Source organism: Mycteria americana, chromosome 3 (assembly GCF_035582795.1).
Source record: "Mycteria americana isolate JAX WOST 10 ecotype Jacksonville Zoo and Gardens chromosome 3, USCA_MyAme_1.0, whole genome shotgun sequence".
Taxonomy (NCBI): Eukaryota; Metazoa; Chordata; class Aves; order Ciconiiformes; family Ciconiidae; genus Mycteria; species Mycteria americana.
In genome coordinates this window covers 30,601,930-30,622,709 of record NC_134367.1, presented here as the reverse complement: position 1 = coordinate 30,622,709, position 20,780 = coordinate 30,601,930, and the positions used below count along the sequence as shown (strand labels likewise).

The 20,780-nt window shown below is 38.5% G+C and overlaps 1 protein-coding gene across 1 annotated transcript in view; it reads left to right on the top strand.

Moving 5' to 3' along the window:
- The window catches only part of EYS (eyes shut homolog), a 951,425-nt gene that overhangs the window by 670,101 nt on the left and 260,544 nt on the right, over nt 1–20,780 (top strand). The window contains exon 36 of the mRNA XM_075497152.1: nt 19,800–19,912. Coding sequence (XP_075353267.1) covers nt 19,800–19,912 — 113 coding nt within the window. The remainder of the gene's footprint in view (nt 1–19,799; nt 19,913–20,780) is intronic.

Below are 20,780 nucleotides of genomic sequence, written 5' to 3'. Positions count from 1 at the left end.
TATATCCCTCAGATTTCACTAGTGAACTGTTTGGGCTTTGTTCACCAGTAAGAACGCATCAATAAAATATCTGAAACTGCAGAATCTGTCTTGAATGGTACCTTTGAGGACTTTTCAGCCACTGCCACCAATTATTCCATAGTGCTGAAAACTGTTCATGATCTATCAGGTACCTCCTCATGCTGGTACCCTTTGTACTTCTATTTTTGTACAGGGCTCCTGGAGGAAATGGAGGAATCTACAGGAGAGAACTGATTTAAGTCCTTCACTCCTTTAAAGCTATGTCATCCTGTATTCTCTCACAATCTTTCTAATGACTTACAGGAAGAATGAGACAGTTTCTTTCTACCTCTTTCCCCAAGGTGCTCCTCAAGGTCAACCTCAACAGTCATTTAACCAACCTCATGGATGATAGCTCTTTATCCATCATGGATTGTCTGCATTATCCCCACCAGCTCATTCTTACATATCAGCAGCCTTAAGTATGTGTTGGAAGACTTAATACTGTTTTTCTCCTTTTTACCTTTTACTGCATGCAACTACAATATCCTCTACCATCTTAAGGTCCTCTTATATTCAGTGCTTGACCTTAGATACAAATGGTCATTTGATTAACTTCACCATCCTGCTACCTTCTAAGCCTCTGCCTGTTTTCAGGAGTGTGGTCAGTTAACATTGGCTAAGTGCCAGATGCCCACCCAGCCACTCACCCGCTCCTCCTCCTCAACTTGACGGGTGGAGAAAATAAGATTAAAAAGCTCCTGGATTGAGATAAAGACAGGGAGATCGCTCACCAATTAACATCGTGGCCAAAATGGACTTGACTTGGGAAAAATTAATTTAATTTATTGCCAATTAAAATAGATTTGGATAGTGAGAAACAAAGACAAAATTAAAACAATACCTTCCTCCTCACCCCCACTGCTTCTTCCCAAGCTCAACTTCATTCCCAACTCCTTCCACCCCAACCCCAAGTGGCACAGAGGGAAAGGAGGGTTGTGGTCAGTCCATAACAGCCCCTCTCTGCTGCTCCTTCCTCCTCACGCTTTTCCCCTGCTCCTGCCTGGGTCTTCTCCATGGGCCACAGTTCTTTCAGGAAACATCCACCTGCTCTGGCATGGTCCTCTCCATGGGCTGCAGGGGAATATCTGCTCTGGCACCATGGAGCAGATATTGACCTTGATGTTCACACTTGTTTCTCTCTCTCTCTTTTTTCCTCCATGCCTTCTCTGCCTTTATGGTGTTTTCCCAGAGGTGCCACCATCTCAGCTGCTGGGCTCAGCCATGCCCTGCAGTGGGTCGATTGGAGCTGGCTGGAACTGGCTGTGTCCGGCACGGGGCAGCCCCGGCCTCTCCTCACAGAGGTCACCTCTGCAGCCTCCCCAGTGCCAAAACCTTGACACCTGTACCCTATACAAAGAGGCACTAATTTTTTCAGAAGAAAGATGCTGTTTTGGTGATATGCAAAGATATGATTTGATGATGTGCAAAGACATGATTCTCGTTCTGTAGGGATTATTTCCTTATTTTGAAGAACATTTTGAAGGGATGACACTGTTTTGAACTTGCATACTTGAAGTATGTTGCTTTTATGAATTTGCAAGTTCAAGATCATTTCTCTTTGAACACATTGGCATAGCTGCAAGATCGCTTTTTGTCTTTCAACTGTGAGGGCACTTATTTTCCCATAGCTGCCAGGCTGACCTGCTGTTAAGATCTTCAGTCTGTGGTTGATGTTGCCACTTAATTAGTCCACAGCTCCTGCATATTCAACAGGATCCTGGCAACAGCTACAGCCCATTTTTGTTGGCAAGACATCTCCTTGACACCTTATGTTGATGTGTGGGCTGATGTGAGCATTGTCCTGGGAGAAAATTTTCAGTGTCTGTGTGATGTTTTCATTCTTTGACAACTCTGCTTCTCTTAGTAACATTAACCATTTGTCTCTTCTTCCTATTCAGTGTGCAAAATTCAGGGCAGTTACAGACATTGGGATGACTTATCTTCTGCTGAGCATATTCAGCCCTTTTTTATCCAATAGCTTTCTATGTTCCCAGATTGTCTGACTTACCTGGAAGTGTGGCAGTGTGTATGTGCATAACACCTTCTCTGATACCTTGTCAGGTACTTCACCTTTGCCTATTGTTCATGGTCCAGTCTGGAAGCTGCTTTTTGAAAAGTGATTGTTATCTTGAAAGTGGCAGCACACAGCATTATGGGATGGAGAGCACGTTCACGCAGTCTGCTGCACAGGATTTGTGGTGTTTGATGGAGCTATGCCTTCACACTGACATCTTGGAAGTTGATGCAATTCATAATGTATAGACCTTTGAGAACTGTAAGTGTAGGTTTGCCACCACATGTCATACAAACAACAAAAAGAAATAATTTCCTTTGTCTGGAAGCAATGGAGCTCAACAGATGGCATCATCTGTGAAGATGACATTTCAGTAATTCCTCTGTGTGACTCTTTGAGATCCTTTTTGGAAAATTTCAGCACGTCTGGTTGATGATAAGTGAGAAGTAAGGCTTGAGCAGCTAGCAGATAACTTTCATGAGCCCTTAGAGGATGTGTTTGGTATCAGTCCCTTCCAGCAAAGCTAAAAGCTTAAAGAAGCTATGGTGAAGTGACTTAATGCAGCAGTGCTCTTCAGTGCTTGCATCCCAGACATCTGTCATCTGATCACTTTGAGTTCCTTCCAAACACTGACTGAACATTATACTGTTCCCAAGCAGCCTGCCGAAGCTTGGGAGGATAGGCTGTAATCATTCATTGCATAAGTGTACTCTGGGATCTTCTGTAAGAAGCTTGATGGCAGACTATCTACTTGGACTGAAAATGTATATGGGCACACTTTCCTGAAAAATAAAAAGGTTTCACACAGAAAATTCACACGCAGTCCACAACTACATTTGTATGGCTCCTCACTCTGGGTTACCCCTCCCTTTCAAAATCTTTTTCAAGGCAGAATTATATCTAAGAGACTTGAATGGTGGACACTACACTCTCCCTATAAACAATGAAGTAGAACAGAGAAGAGCTAAGGTTTACCCCTCAGAAAAGGGGATGTGTTGACCATGCATAGCAGCAGATATCAGTTAGTGGACTGTAATTTTCCTTTGTAGTTCCTGTGGTGATAGAGCCTGATGGTGTAAAACGAAAAGGGAACTGTGCAACAGCAATTACTTCCATGTAGTTTAGGTAGGACCCTTTCAGCTTCAGGAGAAACCAGACTACAGCCCATTTGACAAGGTGGAAATATATTTCACAGAATGTATGTGTACCAGTCAGGCAACTAATGCAATAATTATTACCCAAATGGCCCTATCAATCAGCAGTTCCCTAGATTAGTTGCCCTCTCTTTCTTTGTGTGTTCAGGAACTGTAGGTTCATCTCTTGCAGACTGGTTCTTTCTGCAGGTGTTGAGAATGCATAAATATTACCTTGTGTTTCTTTATGCATTCCCCTTACCACACAACTAAAATCAAGAGTTGATCTCCTTTAGCTATCAATTTACTCATCTGTTAACTTGTTTTTGATAACAGTAAATGTCTAGGCATAAGTCATAGCAATCTAACCACAAAACTCAAGCTAAATGAGAAAAAGCATGTTATGCAAACTTCGTATCACATTTTAATAGACAAAACCAATATTCATCTGTTCCTATATTATATATATGTGATTTTTCTCCAATTTTTTCCAACAGCAGAGAGGTTTATGCCATGAACATGAAGTTCTGGGCATACACCTCCATCCTATTAAAATGCAAATCCATGAGTTTTTCTTCAGGAAAAAAGAAGACAATTTGCTGCTAAATCCCACAAAATCCCATTGAAAATGACTTTTACTGATTATACTTGTGTGCTTTGGATGGCAAGTGGAGCAAATTGTTGCCATTTCTGATAAATACCAATTTAGTAACCAAAAGCACACATGTGGTTAGAAAGTATATTAAGGTAGTTTATTTATTATTCTATAACCATATAGAGCCACCTGAATTGATAATAGTAAAAAAATCTTTGCTCTCGTAGTTGTGTTTTTACAGTATTCTGGAACATAAATTTTTGGGGTTTATTTCTCACCTCTGTCACCATTATCACTAAACTAATGTTTGTATCGCTTTGCATTTTGTTAACATCTTTAGCGGCAGTTGTTCGTATTTCCACACACTGACTCACAGTAAGCCTTACATCAACTACTCTTGTCACGCATCTGAGAAATTCTGGATTCGTGTTGATTCCCTGTACTGGGTCTGGTTGGGATGGAGCTAATTTTCTTCATAGCAGCCTATACAGTGCTGTGTTTTAGACTGGTGACCAAAGCAGTGTTGCCAACACAGGGATGTTGTGGCTGTTGCTGAGCAGTGCTTACACAGTGTAAGCTTCTCTGTTTCTCAGTCCTACCCCTCAGCAAATTGGCTGGGGGTGGGCAAGAGGCTGGGAGGTGACACAGCTGGGACAGCTGATCCCAACTGACCAAAGGGACATCCTATACCATATAACATCATGCTTGGCAATAAAACTGGGGAGGAAGTTTTTCCATAGTAGCCATTGCTCAGGGACTGGCTGGGCACCAGTCTGCTGGTGGTGAGTAATTGCTTTTGCATCACTTGTTTTTTTCCTGCTTATTTTTCCTTCACTTGTTAAACTGACTTTATGTCAACCCACGAGTTTGCTCGCTTTTGCCCTTCTTCTCTCCACCATACTGCTGGGGGGGAGTGAGCGAGCGACTGCAGGGAGGCTTACCTGCCAGCTGGGGTCAACCCACCCCATTCCCTCAACCTCACTGTCACCCCAGAGGGACCTCTGTGGCTAACTTCTGTCACATGCTCACACGAGAACCCACAGTATTCTCTCTTATACTTCTGTTAGGTGTGATTGTTGATTTGTAGGTTTATATGTAATGATCTTTTCAGTGTTAAAGGTGTGTCCAGAGGTGAGAGACCTGCTTGACTAGCTGGCTCCTTCTTTCACAAGGAACTAAAAATGTCTTTATAAAGAAATACTAGGACAGCCACTAAGTTCTCTTTACTATCTAGATATGATATGTTTCAGCCTGGCAATACTCAATAAACATCAGCATTTCTGAAATTAAAAGAACATTAATAATTCTTTGGGAATTGGTGTGATATCTTATCTTGAAGTATCTTGAAGTGATGTCTTATCTTGAAGTATCTGGTAGTAGAAGTATCTGGTTTATAAATTGCAGAAAACTATACTGAAAGGTACTGCAGCAAGAAAATAGTCATATGAGGTTATATACTTTCCCTAATCTTTCAGTGAAGGGAATGTTGACATATGGGGTTTCCTTGTGGAATCCTAATACAGGGCTGTATAAATACCCTCATAGTTAATAGGTTCCTGATCTGACCCAAATTACAGGAAGCTACCCGGGCATGATATTCTGCATGGTTTTCTTTAACCAAAGAAGACCAAAAGTCTTCAAAATAAGAGACATTCCAGGTTTGAGTAGAATGAAAACTAGAACATTTAACCTCTTTATAATAAAAGTTTAACATGATGTCAGACAAAATAGGAGAAAAATGGCTAGATGCAATCCTCCCCCACCATGATCTTGTAAGTGGGTTTTTAGTCTCTCACTGCCTTTCTGAAGTTTAGTGAATTTGCATCTTCTTTGATCCTATTTTCCTCTCCCATGACCTCTGAGCCCGGGTTCTCTGCTGTGTTCTCCTAACAGTAGTTTCAGTTTCTCTGCTTAAGCTGCAGTCTGCTACTTCCCTGCTATGCCTACTGCCTGCCAGCTGGGTTGTTCTCTGGAACTTTTTTTTTAACCAGAGCCCACTCTGTGGCTCCTTATGGAAATAAATTATATTTTCCCTTTCTACGGGGCTAACTGTTATTCTTAAGGGAACATAATACTAACTTAAAATAGATGCAAATATAATGTGCAGCCTATTACAGCAGCATGCCAATACAAGACAGTCTAAGAGAACCCTAGAAGTGCTTCTCCAGTGTTAGTAAGACGAAGGGTTTTAGTGAGAGCTGCAGTATTTATATCTGGTTCCCTCTCCTCACTTGTAGTCAGTCGCTCTTCTTTCCTCAATGTGTTTAAATTTTGCGTAAGGTCCAACTCAGTTTGAGTTTTGGCAAGTTTTATTTCATCTTTATGCTTTCTACTTCCAACACATATCACTCTCTGCTGCTTCTTTGTGTGTGTTCTTCATTATTCCCAGTACCCTCTTCCAGCTGGTGATTGCCAGATATTTCTGCCACTTTAATTAAGGAAATGTCACACCTCCCATCTTTGATGTTTTCAGTTCTTTAACTGATTCCTTTACTTTTGTGCTTTTTCCTTCCAAAAGAGAAAATCTTCATTGAAGATGTAGTTTTGTTTGTCTAGGCTCTGTTTAAATTATGGTGATTCCTGTTTGGTCCTTCCAGAGTTAATTTGGGTAACTAGTGTTTCTATAGTGTCCTTGAGATTTATCAAACTAAAATATAAGGTATCGACATAATCTTTTTTAGGCTGAGTGTGTATCTGATGAATAAAAAACCCACTAAATGTTTTGCTGAGGAATAGAGACTAGAGACTCTATCAATATCAAAAGCATTTGGTCTCTTGTTATGTGTGCTAAGTTAGTCTCATAGTTGTGTGATTTCCCCTAGAACCTGCTTCTCTAATAATGTTAGCGATCTCTCTCCACATTCATTCTCAGTCCCAGGATCTTCCATTCTCATTGATCTTCTATGTACAAGTTTCCATTATTGCAGTAACAATAAATTGACTTTGTGTATCTTGGCAGCTTTGACATTTCACTGTGTTGTTTCATTTCTTTTCCCAACTGCATGCAATGTAGCAGAGGCAGTTTTTATAGAAAACTATAGTAAATGGAGGCCATTCCTGATCCCTGGCAAATATGCCCTTCGGGGCTGTTTGCTTAATGGCTTCACTCTAAACTAAATATCTGAATGTACCTATTGGGCATGCAGTGAATAGCTGAGCCTGAAAAATAGTCAAATAACACATTTGCCAAGGCAGCAGGAAGTGCACTCTGCTCTAAAGGTAGAAGCCAACTAAGCTGTTGTAATATAAAGAAAGAGTCAGTATTAAGAGAGGAACATAGTGATCACATTGTTTGTCAATTTGTGATTTTCGGTGTGCATCATAAAAGCAAGAAAGTAACAAAGGAACTGGCAGCTGTTATACGTTAAGCCATTGGAAGTGCAACTCATTTTGTGCTCTTTCATCTAAATAACATGAGATCTGGAAATGCAAGAACAGAGAAGGAAGAAAAAATTAATAAAATGGAACTTTAGGGAACATTAGCATAAAATCATTAATTTCCTATTTTATTAGTATTAATGCTATGCTTTTTGAAGGCAAAAAGGAGTAAAGATAAGTAACTGTGTCAGTGCCTGTCACTCTCTTCTGTGGTTTAAACCTCCTTCTTATTTACTTACCTAGCTTCTACCTACTTTACTCTGCTGGTGTTTACTGAATTCTGAAAATTATATATACAACTACTGAGAGCTGCTTTCTCTGTATATAATAGTAAACAGACAAAACATTCTTTGATTGTGTCGCTGTCTCATTATACAGATTCTCATTCCAGGTTACAGAATGCTGTTTTACAGACTATTGTTCACAGCACAGGCAGAATAGTATGGAAAAAGAGAGGAAAAAGTTAAAAACAAATACATGTATAGAATGTATTTAAAAATTAACACAAGTTAATTATAACATGAAATGTTAATGTAAACCTGAAATGGTAGGAATATCCTGACTTTTCACATGATCCTATATTGTTTGCCGTTTGTGAGCTCATGTGTACTCAATACCTGAAAAACAAGGCTATTGATTTTGCCTTGTAATCAGTTTGTGAAAATGGTGAAAACTGTTGGTCCATGCTGCAAACCTGCTGTCTATCCTCTAGTAGCTTTCTTGCATACATCAGAATACTTTTGGACCCTTTACTGGGGTTGGAGGAGAGGAATTTGAATGAATCAGATATATTTAGTTAAAATAGATTCCTGGTTAACAGCATAAATGAGCGCGTGAATGCAAACCTCTGTATGTGTGCGTGTGCACACGTGCATGTATATGTATGTATGTATTTATATATGAAAGTTTATTCCTTTTGGCTTCTGAAATTCTAATAGCTGAATTATCATGTGAAAAGTCTTCTGCTAACATGGCAAAAATTCCCTGCTGAAGAAATGCCTGAGATCATCAGGCACCCTGTGATTTGTAGAGTTTTTACAGGAAAGAGTTTGTAGAGTTCTTGCAGAGAAGGAGCTGGAGGTCCTGGTGACACCAAGTTGAACGTGAGCCAGCAATGTGCCCTTGCAGCAAAGGAGGCTAACGGTATCCTGGGCTGCATTAGGAAGAGTACTGCCAGCATGTCAAGGGAGGTGATCCTTACCCTATGCTCAGCCCTGGTGAGGCCACATCTGCAGTACTGTGTCCAGTTCTGGGCTACCCAGCATAAGAGTCATGGCCATACTGGAGAGAGTCCAGCAAAGGGCCACAAAGTTGATTAAGGAACTGGAGCATCCCTCCTGTGAGGACAGGCTGAGAGACCTGGAGAAGACAGGGCTCAGGGGGGATCTCATCAATGTGTACAAATTTCTGAAGGGAGGGTGTAAAGAGGACAGAGCCAGGCTCTTTTCAGTGGTGTCCAGTGACAGGACCAGAGGCAATGGGCACAAACTGAAACACAGGAGGTGCCATCTGAACATCGGGAAACACTTTTTCACTGTGAAGGTGACTGAGCACTGGCACAGCTTGCCCATACTGGTTGTGGAGTCTCCATCCGTGGAGATATTCAAAAGCCATCTGGACATGGTCCTGAGCAACTGGCTCTAGGTGACACTGCTTCAGCAGGGGGGTTGGACAAGATGACCTCCAGAGGTCCCTTCAAACCTCAAACATGCTGTGATTTTGTGAAATACCACAGCCTATGTGATCTGTTATTGTTCTCTTTTCTAGCATCCTGTATTGGTTGCTACTGGAGATATAGGATACAGGTTCAGTGCCTAGTGAAGACGGTTCTTTAGTCTCATCCAATATTTCTGTTTCTAGGAGAAAGTTGGGGGAAAAAACCTAAATTATTTTTCATGGTCAGATGTACTTTGTTGTGACAGTAGAAGCCTCAATGGCTGCAGAATAGTGGTAGGGAGGGTTCAGAGCCCTCTGAGTACCAGATCTCTATACTGTTATTGATGACACTTGTAATCTCTGTGAAGACTGAATAGGAAACTAAATGCTGTTAGCTTGGTAAGATATATATTGCATGAACGCCTTTCTTTATATATAATTCTAAAGTCTAATAGCCTTGAAAATTTTGTGATGGAAAGTTTTTTTTCAACTGCAAGGAATGTGCTAGAGAAAGAATACAAATGCATTAGAATCTCAAGAAAGGGAAAGTGGCTGACCCTGTGGTGTTTGCCGTGAATAAAAGCCTGAGGTATGTTGAGAGTAAAAATAAAAGAGGTAAGATTTCATCTTGGGAAGAATAGAACATGTCAGCATTGAGGCTTAAAGCAATGCTAGGGAGGGAGAACAGGGAACTCAGTTCCAGGGTCTGAGTGATGGGAGCAAGTAAGGAAACAGTTTGGAATCTGCCATGCATGTTTAATTGTTTTAATCCTTTTTTCAATTTTTTTAAAATGAAGAACTTACTTCATACTTGCAGTTTTTAGAATATTGTTTGATTTCTCCTCTAGATCATCTAGTGCATAATGTGGGCTCATGTGAATCTGATGTTTTTTTCTACTCTGGCTTTCCTAGGGAGTATCAATTCCAAATAAAATTTGTAAATGCTGTAGACAAGGACTCTAAGAGTATGAAAGTCAGAGCATGTATGAGAATCTCAGGACTAGGTGTGTCTTTTGACAAGTATATGAATAGTATGCGAGTCAAGGTGGGGGGAGATAGAATTGAGTGCTAGAACAAGAGGAGATGTTCCACATAAACCAACATCTTCCTCTGGCAATGAGTAGGCAGTACAGAGACAGTTCACAGCTCTGGGGAAACACATATTGTCATAAGTCTCTCAGGACTATGATTCTTAAACTGGGGAAAAAAGCTAAAACAAATAATTAGGTAACTGAATCCAACTGCTTACCTCACTCCTTTGCTAAAGGTTTTTGTTTCCTCAGGAGAGAAGAAAAAACAGGTCATGGGTCCACTTCTCAGTTGTTCCAAGTTAAACTGCCATTAATCTCAATCTATGCTAATATGTTGAATTATAGATTTATTTTCCTGTTCTGTTACATTTACCACAGGGGCAGTAAATCTAGCTGAAGGACAGTGCAGACAACAGTGGGTAGCAACCTGTCAGTTGTTTCATCAAAAATTGATAAAGGTTTTAAATTTTTACTCACTGGTAGAGTTCATTGGGTTTGGAACACAGAAATTTGTGTTGTCTTACTATAGTAAGACTTAAATGCAGTTTGGAAGTACATGGATTCATTACCTTCTTCACACATCATGGTTAACATTTTTATGTGATCTGTCTACTGTAGACGCACCTCTGATTACGTAAATACATGTGACTAACATCTTGGTGACCTTGGAATGAACGTGTGCTCCTAAACACCTTGGTATGTGTCAGGCAGCGCTCTTTGTTACCATGTTCCTAACACTGCAAACCACCATAATAGCAGTTCTCACCTGGTCCTGATAGCTTATATATGCCACACTGTTAGACTTAGGATTCTCTGAAGCATTTTTGGGAAGTGAGGGCATTTGTTGAAGGCATAGTGTGCTATCTGATATATTCCTTACCTCTTGTGTGAGGAATACTGTGTCTAGTATTTAGTTACCTTGAAACCCCTCTTGTCTTAAAAGAGGCTGAGCTAGAGAAATAAAATTACGTATTTACAATATACAAAAACAATCCAGTTGCAGATGTTTATAAAAGATGTACAGGCATGATAAAAGAAAGCACAAAATCATAAAAATTTATGAAAAAAATTTCTTCTTGTCTCTCCCTTCTTCAGCTGAGGTTCTTCGACTTTCTTAGAACTCTGACAAAATGCACCCCTTCTGAATACTGTATACGTCAGGTTACATTAACTAAAGGAAAGCCTGTTTGTTGGAACGTTTTAGCTTTTATAGCCATTTTTTCCTTCTGAAGACCTCCAGGTGTTCCAGATAAATACAATCATTCTCCCTGAAACTTACGTATTTCTTTCTTACGCAGGGGATAGTCTGACCATCATATGAGTATTAATTCATTTGATATGCAGATGTCTCTGTTTTAGATAAGGCGTTATCTCTTTTAGTTCAGACAGAAGATGTACAAATCCTTGCTTCAACCCCTCCTTTTTTTGTAACTCAACATTTAAGATTCAGTAAGAAGGGTTTCACACTGAATCTTGTTTTAGATATCATAGAATATCCTGAGTTGAAACTGACCCATGGGTATCATCAAATCCATCAGTACATAAACACGTATACTTAATACAAACATCTCTTGGGTCAAATGTTTGTAGGTCTGAGCTATTGGTTATTGATTGGACAAGAACCAGAACTACAGAAGTTAACTGGCTTGGACTAAAAACCGGTTCAGGGTGATGACTCCAAACACCTTTCCTCTAATGTGCTGTAATACTGTATTATATCGGCATAGCACAGTGTTCAGTATGTTTAACTTCAGCATCACTCTGAAAAGGGGAAGTGCAGGGAGATGAGTGGATTTCCACAGTTAGTTGATAGAGTCTGTACTAGGTAAGAAATATAAGTCTTTTTCAAATTTCATTCTGCATGTTTTAGTCATCTCAGGCCAATATATTTTCTAGCTTGTTCGTGGGCAAGGTATTGTACCACATTAACAAGAGAGAATTAAAAAAGATAAATTACAGTAGTTGAACTTAACTAAGAATTGCAATAGCAAACACGGTAAGTAAATCATGCATTATGCTTAGAAGCATAAACATTGAAATTGTTTGCAGAAAGGCCAGACATTGCTAGCCATAAAACTTAGGGAGGTCCTTCTTTACTTCAGAGTCTTCATATCACTTCTGAACTGCAACATTGCACTTGCTTTACTGCAAGGCAAGAGCAAGTTTAAAAGATAAGGATCTTGGCCAAGGACAAACTTTCATAAAAATGGAATGGGAATTTATCAATACCCTTGAATCTTTCAGACTTACTGATTTTAATTAATCCTTTGTGGCTTAATGAAGCATTCTCAGCCAGAACAAGCTGGCAGAATCATGGGAAATTGACAGTGAAACACTTAGCTCAAGCTTTACACTGCCAGTCAATTTAGATGAGGAAATGATGCAAGAGGAGTGTGAATTTCTGTTACCTGGTGAGCTGGCTGCACCAGAGTCTGGGACCAGGCAGATGACCAGTCTGGTTCCCGCTGTAAAGCACAGCAATCCAGAAGGTGGTTTGCCAATATTGGTCCACTCACAGATCCAATGTGAGGGCACAGTCTCGGTTCCTTGCCCTACAGCACAGGAGAGCGGAAGAACTCCCGACTTGTTAATTTCCTATAGTGGGAGAACTACCAGGGTAGCAAGTTTTGCAACCCCTGATTTGGGTTGCTAGAACAACTGAGAAATGAGGAGCAGAAATGTAAACCTGTACCACCCTAAACAGTTTGGGGATTTTTTCCCCCTCTTCTGTCTATTTTATTATGCTTTACCATTCTTGTTTCATGAAAGTCTTGTGATAGGGTTCAATATCCATGGCAGATATGATAAACACAGATTCAGAATAGTAGCAATAAAATTAAAAATTTCAGCAGAAGCAGCTACATGAAAAAAATAACCTTGATTTAACTTACTTCTTAGCCCCTTTTTAGTTGTGTTAGTATAACTGAATTAAAATGATTTTTTGGATGTTTGGCTCAGAATCACAATTTCACTGTAAAATCATTATTATATTAACATATCAATTAAATGAAACTTTGATATTATGCATAGGTTTATACAGTGTTTCATTTCATGGCCAGTACTGATCAGGATGCAAGAGAGATTTCAGTTCCTTTGTGTTTCATCCACTTTATTTTGTATAAGGCAGCATGTAGGCAATTTTACCAGTATACCTTCCCATTTTTCCTTCCCATTTCTGTACTAGTACTAGTACAGAAGCTGAAACAATATTCCTTCTCCCATATTTTAAGTATTTTCTTTTATTATTTTTGTTTTCAGAACCGATACCACTTTTCATTTTCCTACACATTTGGAAAGGTCATTAAACTCTAATAAAAATTGGTTTATACTACATTATATAACAATAAAAATGCATGTGGATTAAAACTGGAACTGAGTAGGAAAAGCATTTTAAAAAGTAAATATTAGAAAGTGTAGTAACAACGGCATAGATACATCAACTTTACCACCACCGTCTACTTCAGCAACACTTCTCAAAGGAAGGCACATTTCTCTCTAGTTAGTGGCTATACAAATTAACCAGAGTAACATTGTCCATTTTGCTTGAACTACTGGAGTTAAAATGCGCAAGGTTTAATTTTTATTAATTGGTGTTTAAAAAGTTTAAGTGAGCAAGAACAAAAGTGTTAACATTTTTTGGTGAAGGTGATGTCTGTGTGACTAATGTTGCTTTTTAACAAATCCTTGAAAATTTGGTGGCTTGAAGAGACTGGAAAAAATATATATCCCACCTATAGCATGTTGCCTTGAATGCAGGCAAACTTTACTGCTCACTAAATGGCATACGAAGGCAGAATAAGGTCCTGATGGATTAAACATGTTCTGTTTGCCTTGGTGCTGATTTGGTAGTCTGTGTGGTTTTATTTTGTGCTGTATTTAAATCAATATCTAACCCAGGAGCATGGGTTGTAAAATGACATTTCTTAAAGAATAAATTCCTCTTTGCGGGGGGGAACGACCACCACCATACCCTCAAGGAATTTAGGCTTTCTCAAAAAGGAGATTATTTTTGTTTTTCTGATGTTGTCTGATATTGAAGTTGAAGTTCAGTTGCAGTAGGTTTCAAGCAGGTTAAAACTGAGATGGTTAGTCAAATTTGTTGCTGTTTGGCCAATCTGAAGAGAATACAGAGTTAAGAGTAGAACCTGCTTAATTTCAGAATTCATTATGGCCATTTCATATGATTCTAATCACTAGCAAGAACCAGAACTGAAGTAGAGAAACTGTTATCTCAAGGTTGATTTTTATCTTGCAGTTATGCATTAATTTCCAAACTGTTCCTCATGTTGTTAGTAAACATAAATGAAAACATTATTAAAGTATTCCAAAATGTGTACCTGGGCCATTTTGTTTATGTTTAAAATATTGCAATTTGAAAAGTTTCAGTCTTTTGCAGAGAGTTCTACAAATCAGACTCCAAAATCAGGCATATTTCACAGGAATCACAAAGATGTGAAAGATTACTGAATAGTGTATGCTGATACACTGTAATATCTATAGTGAGAATTTTTAAGATATATGAAATTTATCTTGAGTGGAGACAAATGAGGAAAGATTGTCCTATGCTTTGTTTTCTTTTCAGTTAATTATAATTTTTTTAAATAAATTTATCTGATCATAAGCCAAAACCTTATTGTATTATATATGAATCTGTACTGAAATGACAGCATGCAAGCTCATTTCACTAGGAACTCAATTCTAGCTTAATTCTACCTAACATCAGCTCTAATTTGAGCTAGTCAGTAAAGGATGTTAATAAATGGTTTGGCATATATGTGTGAACTTTTCCTACCAGGTAAGTATCTGTACTCATTTTTGTCAAGTATAAAGGGCATTTAAAGAGCATGGTTACTATATGTCAAACATATCTGCATAGTTTCTGAATAGTGAATTGTATTAAATTAAATTTCTGGTGTTGCTATGACCCTGACATTTTCAGGCAATTTAAGTATTACAGTTTGTCGGCATATTAATGTCTTTTTGTAAATGGAAGGAAACCCAACTATATGTGAAGTCTACATTTTAATACTCTGCGAATCACAAATGAATACCTATTCTCAAAAATAGCAGAATAAAAGCTGCTTACTTTTGATTATTTGTATCAATAGCCTTTATTCCTAAATATGTCTAAGAAGACATTAGTTTTTTGTATAGATAGCATAGCACTCCAAAAGCAAGTAATTCTTTGACCAAAGTGTTTATGATGTAGTTATGATTACAAAACAAACAAGTTAAGTATTTTAATATTACTTTAGAGGAATGCATTATGTTCAAAATATACACATATCACTGTAGGATAAATTATTAGGAGCCCAATCATAATGTTTGTTTTGGGGGGAAGGAAACCATGTTGTTAAAATATTCACCGATAACAGTGCTTGGAGGAATACCGAGCTAAATGTTTATTCCCAAACCAAGCGATTAATTTGGTCTTCAGTGTGCAAAATGGATCATAGGTTGCCATAGTGAATTTTCCCTATACCAACCTGACATTCAGAGTCTTGAGTGAACTTAACTAGGCAGGGTAGCTGTCATAAATGTTAAAACTATATTGTACCTGACCTTTGCTTTTATTGGTTCCTTTTGTTTTCTATTTTGTTTGTTTGTTTGTTTTTATGATCCCAAGAATGAGGGCTTTTGTTGAAAAACATACATGGTGTGACTGGAACAATCATAATTAAGCTTTAGGGTGAGGAGAGAAGAGGGTAAGGGAGAGAAGAAGAAGCAGAGCTCTAACAAGTTGATTTATGGAGCCGATATTAAAACACCGTTCAGTTTTTCTTTTTTTTAGGCAATGTTATGGGTCCCATGTCATTTCCAACTCAGAATTGTGTAACTGTTTCTGTCCATCTTCATATTAGATTTGCAACAGATACTGCATCCTGTTAATTTGAAAATTGTTTTATTTACTATTTATAAAAGGTAGGAAAAAAAGAATAATAAGCATCTCTTATAAAAAGTAAAATGTGAAGATTTTTCAAAGATTACCTGGTATAATTTGTCATGATAATGGCAGCAAAAGCAGACTGCTGACTAAAACACTTGGCAGTCCATCACGCTTATTTCCTTGCCAAAGTGACTGGTAAAGGAATGATACGGAAGAGAGACAGTCTTCTGTTGTCCATAATCCATATCAATAGTCTATGTCAGCCATCGTGGTATATCAAATGATATAGTTCTTTTAATATCCAAAGTGTAACTTTGAGAAGGGGAGTGTTCACATCCAGTCCTTGAATGAGGGTTTTGTTTCTTTCTAAGCTCCAGGAAGCCTCAGTGCAATCCTCTAAAACATGTTTGCTACACAGAGCGCCGACCTTCCCTGTTCCAGCACCTGAACTTTACTGACTTCAAATGCCACCTTAAACAGTTACATAACTTTCCACATTGTCTTATTGTAGTAATATATCTGTTTTAAAGTCTTAACTGCCTTAAGCCTTTGCTGCTAAAGAAATAAACAGTGAACTGTTAATGAACTTCTTTGAGCCCTCCCATGGGTTGGAAGGCCAGTTCATTTTGTTTATTTTGTGCAGCATGGCACAGTATGTTATGTTTCAGAGCAGTTGGAGAGGTGCAGAGGAAAGCAATTCGCCTTACTTCAGCCGTGCCGTACTTGTGCAGCATATATCTTTGCTGGGAGGGAGAGATCTCTCCTTTCCTGAGAGAGCTGGGAGCAGCTTTGGCAGTCCCAGACAGAAAGCCTGCGGGAGGAAAGGGGACTGGGGCAGTCCTGAGAGGAACAGGGTGCTTACTTAAAGCTTGGAGGTGACTCCCAGCCATCTCGTAGAAGTGATGGCAAAAAGGAAATTTTCCTTGGGACCCAGAAGCAGCTGTGTGCATCTGGAACACTGAATGTTTTTGACACCAAAGTCACTAAACTTTTTAAAAAGCAAGACTAGAGAAAAGGACCCTCCCTGCAAAGACAGAGAAGGGAGGTGGGAGATTTATCTATCGCACCCAGCACATCAGAAATCTATTAAATGATTGCCCTGTTCTAATTTAGTATTTTGTGTTCTAGCAAAACCTAGTTTTAAAGTCTTTCAGTCTTTCAAAATCTCTTTTTCCTTTAAAGAAAAGGGCAGGTGGTTTTACCTCAAGGCTCTGGACAGAGCAAGAAGCCATCACGATATGAAGCATGGTTTACTGGCTGGTGAGGAAGAAGGCAAAAACACAGGCTAGAGGCCATCATTCTTTTTATGACCTTTAATGATAAGGAAAAAGATAAGGAAGACTATTTTGGAAAAATCTCTTCCCATTAATTTGACCAATTTTTGACCCCGTTTAGACTTATACCATCCACAACATCCTGTGGCAGAGGTCCACAGCTCAATTTCGAGTGGTACAAAAAGTATGCCCTTTAGCTTGCTTTCATCTTCGCACTGATTTATGTAATTTCATGTCCTTTTGATCCTATATTGTGAGAAATGGAAAATTCTTTATTCGTCTGCGCACTACTCTGTTCTAACTCTCCTTGATGGTGGGTTTTCCTGAATAAAGAATCCTAGACTATATAGTCACTCCCTGTTCAGAAACTCTCATATGTATCATCATCCTTACATACCTTATAGGTTTTGCATATTGTGAATTTTTTGCATATTGTGAATTTTTTGCATATTGTGAAACCCTCTTCTCAGAATTTCGTGTTTGCTATCCTGAGTAACACAGGAAACATTGAGCCACTTGTGAATATGCTGAAGAGCACAGACCCTAATACCAATTGCTGAGGGAATTTCTAGGGGCTCTCCATGTTGAGAAAGCTCACTACTTATTCCAGATTTTTCTGCTTCTATTTTAACCACTCTCTTCATTTATTGAAGGCCTTCCTTGTTATCCCAAGGTGACTGAGTTACTTCAGAATCTTTTAGCACAGAAACTTGTTAAAAGCCTTTTGGAAATCAAAGGCTATGTGCCAAGGCATACTTTTTCACATATTCAGTGTTCCTCCTGTGAGTTATGATTTCCCTTTTCAGAAACCATCTCAACTATTCCCCAGTACATTATGTTTATCTATGTATCTGCTAATTTTGTTCTTTAATGTAGGTCTTAATGGTTTGTCTGGAATGGAACTGGGACTTACTGATCTATAGTTTGAGGTGTGCCCTTGCATTCCCTAGTCTTGTCCCCCTTTCCCGAATCATAAAAAGCAAAAAAATCCCAAACCAATCCAAACCCAAAACAAACAAACAAACAAAAAAACCCAAAATCCACATCTACTATTCCCATAGTTTGGATGCCATTTTAAGTGATGACCACAATAATTTCCTTTAGGACTTCTGGGCAAACACTATTTGGTCCTTTTTTGTTTTTTGCTACTGTTCACTTTGTTAATTTATTTAAAAACATTTTCCAGTAATAATTCAATTTGAGATCTCTCATGTTTCCCTACTAAAAAGGGGTCCTGGCATGGGAACCTCCTAGAGCTCCTCTACATTAAATTTTGATTTGGAGAGTTCATTTACATTTCCTGCTAGAGCCTTATCTCTTTGAACATTCCTTTTATACTTTGATGGTCTATTGGCCCTACAGTCTTTCTGGCAGGCTTACTGCTCCTGTTGGATTTTAAAAAGCATTTACTGCTTGCCATTATGCTTTTAGCAAATTGTTCCTCAAGATCTTTTTATTTTTCTTTACCTGGCCTGCTTTATTGGATTTTTACTGCCAACATTTATATAACTTCCTATTTTCCTTCATTTGGACATGACTTCAGCTTTTAAAGGATGTCTTTTAGCCATTATAAACATTTTGTACCTTGCTATTTAAACATTCCAGTTTTTGAGGGTCTCTAAAGTCTTTTTTTTCTAGTAGTTTGTTTACATTTTATGTGAACCTCTGATAGCTTGTTTTAAGTATTCATCTGCATGTGCTTTACCCTTTGGGCTATTCCTTTGAATTTCCTTTTAAAAAGTCCCTTCATTTTTATGTAGGGCTCCTGTATGAAATGATGACCTCAATGACTTTTTGTTGTTGTTGTTTCTGCAGGTATTTAAACCTGCAGGTATCTAAACCTGACTTCACGGTCAGTGTTAGGAACGGGTCCTCTGCAATGTTAAAGACCAAGCCAAGAATTGCTTCTCTTCCTTTGGGCTTATGACCAGCAGCCTTTTGGTGTCTCAAGTCATACCCTCTTCCACTGTTACTGTGTTTTCTTCCTGAGTAGTCTCCCAAGGCCCCATTCAAATGTGTCAATGACTTTGATCTTCATGGACAGTCCTAGCAGTAATTTTTTCCTATTTTGACCTGAAATTTATTATATAAACTATGGAGTCCTACCTGTCATGTGGCCCCAAGGGCAGGTACATGTGACCTGGTGTGACCAGGAACCTGTCCCAGTCCAGTGGTCCAGTTCATAAAGACTCAATTGCAACCTTTTGGGTGGTTTGTTTATATATTATAACACCTCTCAACATACTGTGTCAGTGTTATTTGTTTGGATGGTGTGATATGCATGACAATTTATTGTTCTGTGTTTTTTCAGTGCCCCTACAGTGATTCCCATTTTTAGTAGGTCCTTAGGCATCTTTGAGACATGATTAATGGTACTAGATATCTTTTGAGCAGGGAAGTAGTAAACTTAAAGGTAGACTTTTCAAAGCTTCCTTGTTTGCCATTCCCCATGACCTGTGTTCATCTATAAAACATAAATACCTGATTAGAGAAGTCCACTTTTTGCTGGTGTCTCACTATACCTGTGGTGCTGTCTGTATGTCCAAAACTCTGTGAGTTTATTTTTAAGTCTCTACTGCTTATCTTGCTGTAATTTCTTTTCACATTCAAATATTCAATAGTCACATTAGAGAAAAAATGGACACCAGGAGGGTTCTTCAGGAGTAGGGTTAAATTATGTTACAAATCTTTTGCAGAAACTTAATTATTTTTAAAACTCATCGCAATGACAATAAGCAAAAGAACTGTCTGCATTTTCTCCTTTGTAGATACCTGGACCTGTCTACAATTTCACTGGCTGTATACAAGTCATAAAAATCAATAATGTGGGACCTTTCAACTTCTCTAATGCTGTGGGAAGAAATAATGTTGACAATTGCAGGTAAACTACCCTCTGTGCCTTTTCAAATCAGAAGAAACTGTTTGTGTTGATTTTGCTTTCTTCCTTAAATAGGGTGACCTTTTTAGATAATTTCAACAATGGTTACAGAAAAAAATTGATTATATAGATGGACATTGTACTTTCTTTTATGCTTCTGAAGCCTTTTCTTTATGTAAGATGCTTTTTGCAGAGTAGTTCAATTAAGCTTGACAGCTTATATAGAGTGAGTTTTCACCCAATGAATGCTGAAACACAGCGTACTAAGCAAGATAATCTGCAACAAAATACAGGAGCGGGGAGCGGAGTGATGTGCTGGTTGTGTTTCTGCTCATGGTTTTAGGATTTCCATTAATCTTGTAACAAATACTGATGACTTGCTGCTACACTTACTCTATATGAAATTGTGAAAAATGCTGGAAAGCATTGTTTCTGAATACCTAACCCCCCCCCTTGGTTTCATTTTTGCATATTCACATTGCTATTGGTCATGCATTGTCTGAAATAAAAGGCTATACAGAAACAATGGTGTAGATTAGGATTCTGTTCTGGCATATAAAATGTTTGAATGTGGAAAAGTGGAAAACAAAAGAAAGTAGAGGTGAATTGCATTTGTAGATCATGAAGTCTTCCAGAACAGAGTGTGATTTTAGTCATAGGACATATGTCCTATATCCCTGGAGAATTTTGCATAAGCCTTTTTACATATGGCTTTAATTTTTTCCCCTAAAATTTACGAATAGTTTAGTTGATGTTTGTGTGCTCGTTTAAACAGTATGTTAGAAAGCTAGTGGTAACTGACTAGATAATTAATTAAAGATCCATGAGATCTGGACTCTGCACTTGCTTCTACCCTTAGCCCCTTAATGAA